Here is a 14,542-nt window from a genome sequence, read left to right as displayed (position 1 = left end):
AGTTGCAGCGTACTCGAGAACATTTCCAAATGTTTGCGGCAAGCGTTACTAATCACTGCCGTCACTTTGTGTTTCAAAATACGTGTTCGATACGTTGAAATTGATCGGTGCACTCGCATAAGGACGGCAGTGCATGACTTCGGGAGTCGAAGGCGATGCCATGGCCATCAAAGTGGCGGTTTAGCTAAGCGCAGTAACCTTCTTATTACGTTCGTTCGTCAGCACTTTCTCAATCGAGTCAAGATAAATATACTACAAGCCTATGCACCAACACTGAATTGCCATGACTAGGCCGCACACAGTATCTACAGGTTCGTGAATTCGGCTATGAATAAAAATCAGCGCAGTTCAGTGCGGTAATGGGGGAATTAAACGCAAAGGTGTGCAAAAATCAAGTAGGAGATGCTTTGAAATAGGTAGTCGGTATAACCGGTGTGTATACAGGTTCAATTTGCTATGGAGGTGGGAAGCAACTTGACGATAATGAGTACCTTCTACCGCTAAGAATAAAATAGGAAACGGAAAGAACGAAATGGCCCCGACGGTCAACTAAGAGTGGTATTAACTTCATCCAAATTCCCCATCTTAGTATTTGCTAGACTTTTAAGTGCCATAAACACGGTCCACATCAGTGATCACAAATCGGGAAAGAATAAATCTAGTAAAAAGTACCACACTTAGCTTGTTGTGCAGCTTGAGGTGCGGAAAAAGAGTTTATTATAACCTTTTGGAACAAATAATGGTTTTAACCAGTAAAAAATAGTCCACCAAGGTTATACTACGTAACTCACAACGTCACGACAGTAATAACGGTGAGCCTTGTACCTTTAGAAGGAGTACAATATAAAAAAAGAACCTGGTGAAATATCACAGAAAACAAAATATTACAAAATGTAGAAACATAAAATGCCAAGAACGCTGATCACAATGAAGTGACTAACATCGAAATTATGGGGTCGAAGAAAAGTGAGGGTAGTTCGCGCCCATACACCGTAAAAAAAAAGCAAGATACTGTACTTTGAAAAGGGTTATGAACAATGAATCAGAACTGTCATGAATGTAGTAATAAACATGCGCGGAGTATAATAAACTTCAATAAATTAATTTTTAAACTACCGGACAGTGCTTTAGCAGCAGTGGAAGCAGTTAAAGACCAGAAAAAGGGCAGATTTACGTAAGGCTCCTGTATTAACTATGCAATAATATATGCGTAGAGCAATCATCCACAAGGATAGCCTAGACATTCTGACTAGAAACAGTTACAGAAAAAAGCACCTTTTCGCCAGGACTGTTTACAGCCCGCCTGCAAATAGTATTCCAATAGAGGGACAGGGCAAAGGCAGGGTTGCGAATAAAGTAGGTATATTTACGCCACTTGAGATTTGCGGATGTCAAATCTAATTGTCTGTGGACATCACCTCTAGAAAATGCTTCACTACCTACAAACAAAGCCTGGCTGTGCTGCCAAATTTCAATTATAATAAATACACGCACAGTAATAGAAATGGAGCAGGTAACCTATGGAGCCTAGGTAACAACAAAACTAAGTAGACCAATGTAATAACCTTGAACAAGTTGTCAGGGCTGATCCCAACCACGAGAAGGAAACCCGCTGCAGAAAAGGAAGGACGTGCGTGCACACGGCAAGCACACCCAAATAACGAGTATTAGGTAGGCTATCTTTACCTTTGATAGATACTATACAACCAATGCGTACTGCCGGTGTGGACGCGCGGGGCCAAACTTGGAGCCTTACTACATGCCTGCCATGGAAGGAAGGACAGGGATAACGCTTAGGGGACGGGAAACGGGCACCTTAGGCCATAGCACCAGCTGCGATACAGATAATTCAAATTAAGGGAAACAATGGGCCTGGACTCGGCATGTAGTGCGACGAAATGAACACCCGTGAGCCACAAGCGTAACAGAACGGCTACCAATAGAAGTGGGTACTAGGACCTAGAAATAGGACCTAGAAGTAGAAAGCCCACAAATTCGAATTGCAAAAATGTCGGGGCCAGGGATGAACTCGGGTACCGACGAAGACTAAGATTGTGATGATGCCGATGAAGATTATGATTGGGGTGATGCCATAAATTTATTCGGGGCAGCGAATCTATGATGTCAGGGCCGCGGGCAGGATTCCACTGGCTATACTCCGGTATAACTTAAGAACGACGACGGAAGTTCCCCTGCACCCAATCACCGCATCCTGCTGTTCCTCCGCGTGCCGTAAAGAATGCGCTACTGCGAGTATTTTGAGTAAGGCTTGGGTTTGGGCTAGTGGGCTATATATCATTTGAAGGAACAGCGCAAGGACGCGGACGAAACAACGGAAAAAAGACAGTCCAAAGGCTGATTAGCAAATGAACGTATATTATTGTGTTCGGAAATACATACGAAAACACAGGCGACCTCACACCTTTGCGATCAATCAAGAAAAAGGAAAGGAAAAGGACAGCCCTCTGTTACTTTGCTGCAGAAGGAACGTGACTACGTAGACGGAGCATCAAATCAAATCAAATCAAAGTTTATTAGTTTCATGATAATGCACAAATACATTGGAGTAGTACAGAAAGAGGTCCCGAAGTTAAGCATTGCCGAGGGGACCTCTATGTTGGAGATAGTAGCATCAAACTGTTTCCCTCTGTGCTGTGTGCATTGTTCATTTTTCACCGGTTTTCTTATCCTGTCCTTTTCCTTTTCTTTTCTTTTTCTTTTGCTTGATCGAAAAGGTGTGACGTCGCCTGTGTTTTCGTATATATTACAGAACGCAATAAAATACGCCCAGTTGCTGGTCAACGCTTGTACTGTCTTTTTTCCGTGCTGTCGTGCGCGTCCTTGCGCTGTTTGTTCAAACGAGTAGTTTGAACGTAACGAGGATCGTTTAATGATGTTTCAACTTATTTTGCTCATAAGTTACTGCAGCGGCGACACCCGTAATATGTGAGAAAAGCACACGATGTCTCCCGTTAAGGGCAGTCTGCTTTTGAAACGCGCGCGCGAGTTGCAATCCGGGCCTCTCGGTTTGGCAGAGCGATAAAGTAGATGATCTATTGCCATTCGTAAATTTTACCCGCGAATGGCATGCCTTTACAAATTATTAAAAACAAAAAAAAGTTTTCCATGTCCTGTGTATTTTTCAGTAATGCGAGTAATACGATTGCTTTCCTCGTCACCAGTGTTGCGAAGGCGTCACCAGTGTTGCGAATCGGAATGACTCCAGAATCATTCCACTTTTTTTTCACCCCCGGAATGGAATGTGAATGGAGTGGTGACAACGCTTAGAGAAATGGAATGGGAATGAAATTAGGCATCATTCATGTGACTCTCGAGTCTCTTGTGCGGAAGCATGGCAAGTTGGTTCACCCAAGGGCTGGGGGAGGTACCGTGCCCGTGTAATCCAGCGTGGGAGGAGGCCAACGGTGGGGGGGGGGGGGGGGTGGTAGTGGGCCGCTGTGATGATAATGGTTGGTGTTTAATGGCGCAAGGCCGACGAGGGCAAAGAGCGCCAGAGAAGTTATTTAGTGAAAATAAGTGATTACCACAAAAGTTAGGTATAAGTGGGCCGCAGTTCTCTAGAGTGTAAGGAGGCCGGGGTGTCAATTCTGCGCGGCAACTACTGCACGTATGCGTGCAGCTCGTTATATAGTGGCCGGACCGTTGCCTAAGCAACGGGGGTACCACCCTGAGGCCGGGGGCGTAGCGAACATATATATAACCGTTGCTTGGAAGGGGCCTACCCTTCGAGCTGGTCGCTGGCCGAGGGAAGTGATGAGACACTGTAATTTTGTGACTTGGGGGCGAAGGGGCAGCGTTACGGGAAGTGCCGAAGATCTGGTTCTCCAGGTGGCCCTTTACCTCCGCGAGGTTCCCGCTGCGAAACGGCGGATCCTCCGAAAGGGGGTGAAGTTAGGCTAATCTATGCCTCCCAATATTAACAGTGCTTTGCACTTGGAAATCTGACCTGATTTTTGAACGGCGACCACATAGATGCCTTCTACATTTGCAGAGTAAGCAGCGCTGTACAGGGACTACCACGGTATCTTTAGGGTCAGCTTTTCATCATAAGGAGAAATGAATACATGGATGTTCCTTAGATAATTTCATTAGTAGGGCGTTGCCCTTGTGACAAGCACCGTCATTGTGATCAGAATGTCAGTATTTCACGTAGGGAAGTAATAATTCCTGACCACACTGAGACAAGACAAACAAAGTCAAGATACTTTTAGAACCTTGGAGAGATCCAACGCACAAAAGGTACAGATGTAAGGTACAAAAATGTGCTACGTAAACTTTGCGGTGAAGTTTCTTCTAAACGGGTACATTTATGAACTAAAAAAACTTAACTGTAAACCATATGCAGCTCGGAAAGGCCTTTCAAGGTCGTCAATGTCACTCTTTTCGATGTCAAAGTTCTTCAGGTTGAGCTCGGAATGAAATGTGAATGGAATGGGCTTCAGTTTTAGACTAGCTGTGTCAATCTTCAGTACACCGCCTACAGCCAAGCTAGCTTTTGAACCAGCATTAAGAGAAGGCAAAGCGGTCAATCGCTGCCTTTAGTTTCTTGGGAGGTGATGTAAACTCGAAGATAAAAGTCGTGGACCCCAAAAAGAGAAGCTCTAGACGTGTGACACGTCCTTGACAACTACGGAGCGCTAAAGGAGGTGCTCTGCGTGGTTAGCATCGTATTCCGAAACCGTGTGATCGCCAAAATCTACAGTAGCAAACGCGGCAACTCTTTCCCATTTATAGAGATTCCAACTTCTGGTCCTGTCAATCTCGTCGTACTCGGTAGCATAAATGAAGAATTTTTTTATTCCAGCTCCCAGCCTTCGATGAAACACAACGTAATGCGCCCAAATAGAATGAAAGTTTTAAAGGGATTGGGATCTATTTTTATTAGGTGGTTACGCTCACATTTCAGCGCGTTAACCTAATTTTGCAACGTTGCACAGTTATGCCGCCATGATTGTATCTGTCACCCTTTCGCACTTAGACATTGCACTTTATGAGTTCGCCTGTTTTTAACGCTTACGAATTTCTCTTGACGCACAAAACATGCACAATGAGGTGTGTGACACCGTAACGATTCTGTTTGAAAGGCGGTGTACTGGGTCATACGGCTCTTGGTCGAGCCTTTTTCACGCCGTGCCTTGCTCAAGCGTTAAATGTCTCAGGTGAAAAAAAAAAAAAACGCGTCGTCGCCGAATCTGCGTAACCACAAAGTGACGCCAGGAACGCGGGCAAGAAATTCTCATTGCCTGAGAACATGGGTATGAATTGTCTTAGCAAGCGGGTATGTATCGGCCCAATAGCCTCATTCGTTGCAGACTCTGGTTTGCGTTCGCCTGACGACCTATTGGCTGGTAGGTGAGATGAGGCTGAACAAAAAAGAGTGATGATGTACTATAAAGCTTTAGTGTACACGGCGTGACCAGCAACTTAAGAAAAGTTGTGATATATGGTCAGCCGAATTGCTGGTTCGGAAGAGGTCTGGTGTGTATGCGAACGTGCGTTATGGCCTAACGTCCTGCTTTGAGGCTTAACGTAGTCAATTAGTGCCTGCAGCTTGACGTTCAATGAGCTTGACGTTGCTTCGGACATTACTAAGCCGAACAATAGGATTGCTTAACTTTAAGCATATCTATCATAACTGGTAAAATAGGGGAAAATGCAAGTGAAAAATGGTAATGATGAAAAGCTCGAACTATTAAATAGGGGAAAATGCAAGTGAAAAATGGTAATGATGAAAAGCTCGAACTATGGTCTGTTAGTGGTCTTGCGTGTTGCGCCGCATCACACACTCAGCAGCACAAAACGTAGCCACACCTAAATCAGCGGCATAACTCGGTGACGTAACTCCAAGAGAAGTGATGCTCACACATTCTCACACTATCCGAGAAATCTGGTGCGGCACCTCGACGACTATGCTCTATACTTCGTGCGTCCGGTGTCGGAGGTTTGGGCGTATCCCGAGCAGAACGAATCCTCAGCTCATAAGAAGAGAGTGGCCGGTCTTTCATGCCTGTTTCGCCTGTAGCAGCGCCGAAAGTTACAGCCTTTAATTCAGCTATAAGTGACTGGTTTCATAACGGGAAAGTACACTCCTAATCAGGGAGCTTTCTTATACTGTCTCCATAGAGAAGACGGGCTCCAAGTTCTCCCACATCCTTCTGGCTGTAGCGGTACGCTGCTCATCGCCGAGCGGAATTGCAAGCAGACAGCAACGTATACTTTCTCTAGCGCCACGCAAAGACAAGAATTACACCACGATCATCATGCAAACACTATAATAAGGATTTGGAATTCTGGCCCTTTGGGAATCATAAAAGTGATTGTCTGCACAAGATTTCACCACGATGAAACGATCATTCGGCTTTGGCGACGTGAATTTCTATTATTGCAAAGCAGTATATGGCTATCCCCCCGCCCCCCCCCCAGTTTTCATTCAGGTGTCATCGATTTACTTGGTACCGCTCCGCAGCTCCTCCTCACCACCGCTGACACCTCTTTCACAACAATTTTCCCCCTCGCCTCCACTGATGCCCCTTTGGCAAGTTGCGCAGTCGGCAGCTAACGGCGGTATTCAATTATCGAATGACTGCGAAAAATAAACTGCAGCACGGATGGGCGCAACAAAATGCACCGACGATTACGACACTCTCCTAATATGAAATTCGTGCGCAGCGCGTGCTGCAGCCTTTTCGATCGCGGCACATTTCCGCTGGGTCTCAGGAAGCGTTCGCGTGATCAGCGAACATACGGTGTCGTGCGCTAGACTGCTGCTACCTCGGAGTGCGCCGGCGGCGCCGGTCAGCATGTCCAAATCGTGTTTGAACCTCCCGCGAAAATTTGACTTCGTTTGGATTAACCCCGCACAAGGAGAGCATGTTGTTGCATATCGTGTTTGAAACTACCGCGCAAACGTCACGTGGTTTGGATTAGCAGAGAATTGAACAGCATCTGGTGAAAGTGTCAGGGGGAGGGCACTCCTGGGTGGCGACGCGTGAAACGTGTGTGAGGGAAAGGCAGTGAGATAGATGACGCCGTAGCCACACGTGTCATGCTCCAATTCACCCTTCGCTAGACGCTCCTCTCCGTTTTCTTTCTTTCGTCGCTGCTGCGATCGCTCTCTGGGTTACGCGGACATAACCATACGCCGCTCCCGCGAGGCCCAGGTAACGGCTCCCAAAGGGCTGCTCCCTAAAACGACCGAAACCCACCGTCGCGGCGTCTGTTACTTCTAAGCACGTGCACATGACCGGTTGCTGGTACTACAAACCCCCGTACTACTACAAAGCTGGTACTACAAACCCCTGTGCGCAGGTTTGTACAGAAGAATAGCGGGAGGTTGGAGGGGAGGCGTGCACGCACAGCTATATGTTTCACGCCCGTACTAATGGATGGCATGTCTGTTGTGCTGGTACGAGATTTAAACTCGGACGTTAAACGGCAAAGTGGGACCTTTCTGGAGTCCTTAGTGGTAGAGCCGATTGGGTTTGTGTGTTAGGCTATGTTCAGATTACCGAAGCAAAAGCCGTATCGTGATATATGGACATAAAAAAATGTCAAGTCATGCAGCTAGGTTGGCGGAGACAGCCATTTTTTAAAGTCATTACGACAGTCGCGGCAACAGTCTGAACCCGGATATAAAAAATAGTAAGATCCTTACGACGCGTATCTTCAAGAACAAACCTTGAATCCTTCATAGGTTTATTCATCTAATTGGCTAGGTTCATTGGCTAGGTTTATTTTGGTTCATTGGCTAGGAAGTGTGCTCCATCGCAAATTACGATAAACGTGTTTTGTTTCGTGCACTCCGTGGAGCGTCCAGCTTTGCAGGTCATCCTTCTTCACAGAGTGGAAAGGCACTAATTTTTTTCTGCAGTTCTCATCCATTTGATAACGTGCACTTTATGTAATGTTCGTAGGTAACTCGACACAGCTACCAAAATCAGTTTTTATGCTGTGAAACTAGAGGAATAGAATTGACCTTCTCCGCCGCTCCAGGAGTGCTAATAGGCAAAACTTTGGCATCCTGCAGAATTGGAGGGAATGGAACAGTAGAAAGGTTTAATTCCTAAAATCAAAATTGAGATGGAATGGGCCCACCCGTCGAGGCAGCTCAGTGGCTAACGAGTTGTGCTGCTAAGCATGAGGACGCGGGTTCGCTTCCCGTCCGAGGATGTCGCTTTTGAGCAAAAACACCCGTGTGTACGAGATTTCGCCACACGTTTATGATTCCTAGGTGGTCAGAATTTATTTCGGAGCCTTCAACTACGGTGCGCCTCATCACCCGCGTTGCGTCTGCGCGTTAATCCTTTTTAGGGCGTTCGGGGTTTTTTCAAGCAGCGACATAGTTGAAAGTGTTGCAGTCGGGGTCGTAATAACATTTATAGCAAAACTCAACGGTGGAACCCAGCCACGAAGACGCGTACCCGAGGAAAGGGTAGGACAACACACACGCTGGGTCCTACCCTCTCCTCGTGTACGCGTCTACAAGGCTGGGTTCCACCGTTCCTTAAAGTATGTACCAACAGGCACAACACCAAACTTTTCTCAACGAAACCTAACAGAATTGCGCACTACTCCGTGCACATGGGAGACTACTGCACATTCGTGCTTAGACCTCGTCCTAATTCATTTTACCATCACTGTTGTTTCCTTCAGAGGTCGAAGAGGAGCATGGACGTGAGTGACATTCATTTTTTGATGTTCTAGCTTATTTTCCTCGCTCGTTCAGTTTTTCCTCGAAGCAACCCTTACGTCTATTCCCTTGTCAATACAAAGCCGGGGCAACTGTGAAGAAATGAGCTAAAGGGCTTGCCATCATGCAGCCTCGTAACAGAGGAAGTCCTTTGATTTGAGTTGCGTTTGGTTGCCCGAAGAGGGAAAAATAGACGGGAAGCTTCTAATGCGAGATAACAGGTTTCCTGCACTGATCCCTGCCTTCTATTCTGGGAAGCAGGCTAACCAGGATCACTTATCTCTACCACACACTTGTGAATCGGCACCGACTGGTTCAAGTGCGAAGCTTCAGTCTGCATGAAAGGGCGCGAAGACAAAATAAAGGTTTGGTTTATTAAGAAGAATGTTTTTCCAGGTAACGATTACGTTAAGTTTATCGCAAACTTAAAAAAAAAAAATATACCAAATAATAAGGAAAGCACATGAACCAGTTCGGTCTCCTGAGACAGTTCCCGGGGATTTCAATATCACGTTCCAGATTCTTGTTTCTGCGATTAGCGTCCGCTGACCAAAGGCACCGCCAAGAGTGGTGCTTCTACTTATGCTTCATTGTACCAATTGAATGCTAACGTGCAGCCAGCATGATGATGATAACTACATTTGTAATGCTAACTTTGATAGCGTATCTTTGCCAGTATTTTGTCACCATATGGCTAAAGTGTAAAGTTTTCATTATTTACCCCCTTTTTCTTAAGTTACAAAGACGTCGTTAATGTCTAGCATAAAACTGAGCAAGTTAGAAAACGCTGTCTTACTATTTTTTAGCCTCAAGCCAAATGAGACAGGCCGACTGCTTTTCTAGCGTGTAGGGCAAAAGGTTAAGAAGAAGGTATGTCACAGCCTTTAAAACACTTCCACCAATATTTATAGAAAAAAAAAACAAATGTAAGCGTAGCAAATGTTGGCGATGGAAAACTAGTGTAAGACACCTTCCAAACAGCTTTATTTCGCAGAGCAAGACATATAGGCGATTAATCCTACTTTCCTTCAAGCAGCTGTAGAACGTAAGTGTACCTAACGTGCTTTCATTTCTTTTGTTTTATGCTTCCTGTAACGTCGGAAGAACGGGAATTTGAGCCCTGAAAATGCCACTATGATCCACTGCGGACAAAGCAGATAGGATTATTACAACCAAAATGTAAATGACTAGCCCGCAGTTCTCATTGCGGTGACGCCGCTTTATTGGCACCACTTCTTATATTCTGCTCGCCAGCGTCGATGCCTCTGTCAAAATTTGCGTAGTCGGCTGATAACTGCGCTAACGCTCGGAAGTCCCACCTCGTCGAACAGCTGACAATCCTTCGTGGGTGGGTTTCCCGCTTCGAACGCCGACGTGAGACAAAAACGATCATATACAAATTCACCATAGGAAAACCCACCATAGAAACAACTTCGCTGGATTGCGTCTTCAACTTGTGGACGGCCTCTGAATTTTTCTTTTAGAAGAACTCAATAACAAATACTCACCAACTGAACTAAATATTGCCGTCCCTTGGCTGTGATGTTACTGAAGACTGTATTAGTTACTCCGCATGTATTTCTGCATGTGTACAAAAAAAATCCAAATAACTTGAGAGCGCCGCTTCGAGGATCCCGATCATTGCTCCTATTTTTCAGAACCCCTGAAACACTCTGCAAGGTTAAAGCAGGACATAACTTTGCTTGAATCCCTCATCCTCCATCCATATCCCCGTTTTTGTCTAATACGCTGACACCCTGAATCGGCAAAGGACTCCTATGCCTTTTTTTTTTCAAACAGGCAACATATTCCGGCCGTACTTCCAGCTTACAGCGCACGGAAAAATTTATCCCAGAGCCTATGTTTTCTGCAATTTTACACAAACAAGTTTTCATGCTCAAGTTTGCTGCTATATAAATAGAAGTTTCACAACGTAACCTTCTGCATTTTATCGCGCGCAAAAGAATCATTTCGTGCCGTGTATGCGAAACGCTGCTCGACGCCATAGATGCGGAATGGTCACTTGGCCATACACCCTCACTACATTTTGTTGGTTGCTGCCATCGATATCAGGAAACTTTCGTCTGTTTTGCTGGTACACAAAGCAGGCGAAGATAGCAAGAGTGGTTTCCTACAATCGAAGTATAATTGTCTGAACTCTTACAATGCTACTTTGAGTGTGCGCGCGTGTCCGCGTCATCAGCTGCTTCAGACGAGAACCCATGCGTGAGTTCGTGGCCATTAATGTACTGCGGTGTCATGCAGTAAAATGCGGGTTCAGAAAAGGAACTAAAACATCAACCCCTTCCCTACCGGAAGCAGGGGTACACGCGAAACTTGAATTCGGCGAAAACCAGCACCAATCGCGTCTCCCAACTCAGGATCGACCCGGTGTGGTAGTTTGGCCTTCTATATCAGCCACTCTAATAGCAATACCGGCCTGCCATTGTCGTTTCGCTTAGGCTTCTGCTTGCGAAACTCGGTATCATCCCGACGAGAACGCGCACATTAGCGTTCACGCTCACATTGGTGATCTTGCATGGGTGCCTGCTCTTCGGCGGAGCGAATCAAGCGCGGCCTACCCATGCCGCATCCAGCGGTGAAGTGGTTGACGATCACACAGCCAGTGAACCTCTTCCGGAACGCACCTCCGATGTGGTATGATGCGCCGCACCGCCTGGGATTCTCTCTCAGTTCAGCGCGATGAGGCGCGCCACATGTGCGCGCGCGAGTGCCATCGGCGACAGAAGAGTGACGGCTCCGATCAAGGAAAGGGAGAGTGTGGAAATGAGAAGAATGGTTTGAGGCGAACTCCACCAACCACCAACGAAACGACTGGGTGAATAAAGCTTCGCTTGAAAACGAACAGGCCATGCGGGAAACAGAAATGTTAGTGCGTGTTTTTTTGTAGTTGTGTTCACGAGCGGTGTAGTTGTATTCATGTGCCATGATAACGGGGTAAGTAGGACTTGATATTCAAGCTCGGTCGGGGAACTGCCAGTGTTCCTACACCTGGGGCAACGCAAACGCGTGAGTTGTATGCGTAGGACTGCTTGAGTAGCTTCTTCAAGGCTAAGACGCTTCCTCGTCGAGTTTTCATTCTGAAAAGACAGGAAATCAATTTCCTTTAGCAGAACTGCCCAACAAATAGTTGGAATCCACGTAATAGCATTAAAAGGTGCGGTTGAGCGCCATCACACCATCACCTTTTTCAATTATTGGTTTGAACAGAAAAATTTGTCATGCCTTGTTTTCTGTGTGTGCAATTAAACATTTATCTTAACAGACCTACCCGCCCCTAGCGTGGCACGAACCGGGTGGAATAGAGAAAGCCGGGCTCTGTGCAGCATTTTTAGTTAAGGGCTCATAACTTTTCAAGTTCGCTTCTGAGTGAATTGGCTCAGCAGCGGAGCGTTCCTTTATTGTCGCCGGGGCTGGAAGGACCCAGAATGATAACAGCAAATTCTCAGTATTGTTTGCATGCAACGTTTCTCCTTTGTTGTGTCTTTCTGCGACTTGAAGAGTACCACAAATACTTTGGGCTGAAAACTACCAAGCATGCACTTTTCCCAGTCCTTAAGCGACGCTGATGTAAGCCGCGGCTGGAATCACAATTTGGCCCAATTATTACTTCCAGACAAGTGGTAAGTACAATCTCGAAGTATATTAGTTTAGTTCGATGTCTATCGCACACCACGTAGACTTCTCGCGTTACGTTCCGCCGATATGTTCCGGTAACATCTACGTAAATAACCTAACCCGAACTAAATGGTTATCTGGTAACAAGCATAAAAATTCCATTGATACCGTTTCGGTGACCCGGTGCTGTTGTTCGGATCACAGGCAAAACTATAAGGCCAAAACCGCTACAGAATGACTAATTTGGTAGGTGTGTGTTTGCCCTGACTAAGTGGCAAACTGAACCAACAGAAAAATGCCCCTATGGTGATTGATAGCGAAGTGAGAGCGTTTCACTCGCTTCCTTATTATTGGGAGTTCAAAAGCCTACTGGTTGATACTCCCAGCATTAAAGTTGGTGGCTTCAGAAGGGTATGCTGACGGGCCAGTTGGTACATTGCTTGTGTCAAAGTCCTAATGAGGGCAGGATGGTGTGCCCTGAGGTTAGTAAGAGTTTGATTGCATTCGCCGAGCAAAAGAAGGCGTTGAAGTGGTTAAATCAAAAGGGGAAAGACCATTACTGTGGCGTCACTAATTACGGTGTTAGGATGCGCGGCTGTTTAGTAAAGGTTGAGCTATGCGCAGACGACTGTTTCTCCGAGTTTGCTGGACAATGCCTCTGACGTTAATTGGAAAGTGGGACGCAGGAGCGCCGGCGACGTGGCACTGTCCCGCAAGTGCAACACCTTCGTCAACACCATCTTTGGCCTCTTGGTCTGCCCCGCCATTGTGATCACCGCCGTCTTCTTCGCCGTCGAGAGTCTCAGTGAGCAGCGGGTGTTGCCACTCTGCCCTTTTTTGTCTCCAACATCATTCATGTCTGTTTAAGGGGGTGCAGAGGAGTGACCGCTGACCGGTATGAGGGTCGCAGAAGACCACAATCAGCAGCCATATACGTCTTACAGTGTACAGTCCCATCGCATGGGCCTAAGTCCTAAGGGGCTACTGAACGCTACGGTGTCACAGTTTTATGTTACCGACCACGCACGGGACACAAAACTGGAGCAATTTTTTTGCTCTTCTAAACCCTTTGTTGACTCGTTCGGCCATGGTTGAGTTAACCACTTCTATACTTCCTTAAACTCTGCTAAATCAAACTTGGCAATGTCAACTTTCACCTTAACGTTTTTCAATCCGGACAGCAATATCTCGATGTATTATTTGTTCGCAGCATGCACTCCAAGAACATCACTTGGTTGCTTAGGATTGCCGACTCTATTCCCTGGTATGAACTGCACTTTATGGGACACCTGGAAACACGAGCACCTAAAACAAAAAAAATGGGTTACTATGCCTTTGGCAGACCCTGTTTTTATACCCTGAGCTGCTTGTGAACCTTTCCAACGTATACGTTCTGCTTTAACCGAACCTGGCATTCATTGGTGGGAAGAGCTGAGGTTCCTTTGTGATTTAAAATATGTACCCCTGTGCTGGCTTCTGCTATTCTTTTCCTTCGATTAAGTGAAAGCTCTCAGAATGATTTGCCGTACTGAAAAATTCCCGTTCTCTCAAAAAAAGTGCGGGTGGCACGAAACAAACAATGATCTCGAACGTTAATTTCAGTAATTCTGGAAATGATCATAATCCGGCTTGTAGCGTGATTGCAGCTGGCACTGAAATCGAAGCTACAAACACAGAATGTACAGATATCGGTTACGTCAACTGCTATTCATTTTTATATGGCTTCAAATATGAGGGTACCAAACATTTTGTCACATTCCGTTCATCGATTATTACTTTATTTTTAGGAGATTTCTCAATTAATATCCATTTTGGCGCTGAAGTGCCGAAGAGGCATGTTAATTTCTAATCTCGCAATGCGCTTGGTTTCGTAATTTGCATCTACGTTAATTTGTTTGGAAAAGTGTAGTAATTCAGCCTAATGACCACGTGCTGCTGACTTTCAGCACAAGGCACTGTTACCGAGGAGAGTTTATTTTAGAAGGCACATTCTGAGGAGCATTTTTGTTTGTCACACAGCTGCTCGTGATTACACGAACCATATAACTTTTATGGCCGGATCATGTGGGAGCACATTTCCGGTAAATCTATTTACAATGAATAATGGAACAGAAACTAAGAAGAAAAACAAACCACTGGTCCAATGTAAATATCATGAACATTCGTATACACATTTTCCGAATAGTTAGTTTT

The 14,542-nt window shown here is 45.8% G+C and overlaps 1 protein-coding gene across 1 annotated transcript in view; it reads left to right on the top strand.

Moving 5' to 3' along the window:
• The window catches only part of LOC144172369 (uncharacterized), a 58,045-nt gene that overhangs the window by 17,116 nt on the left and 26,387 nt on the right, over nt 1-14,542 (top strand). The window contains exon 7 of the mRNA XM_077701123.1: nt 13,026-13,154. Within this exon, the coding sequence (XP_077557249.1) occupies nt 13,026-13,154 (129 nt within the window). The remainder of the gene's footprint in view (nt 1-13,025; nt 13,155-14,542) is intronic.

Source organism: Haemaphysalis longicornis, unplaced genomic scaffold (genome assembly GCF_048455015.1).
Source record: "Haemaphysalis longicornis isolate Haplotype H1 unplaced genomic scaffold, Haemaphysalis longicornis Haplotype H1 scaffold_20, whole genome shotgun sequence".
NCBI classification, from domain to species: Eukaryota; Metazoa; Arthropoda; class Arachnida; order Ixodida; family Ixodidae; genus Haemaphysalis; species Haemaphysalis longicornis.
Note: the sequence above shows the minus strand (reverse complement) of the source record. Positions and strands in the feature narration are given on the sequence as shown.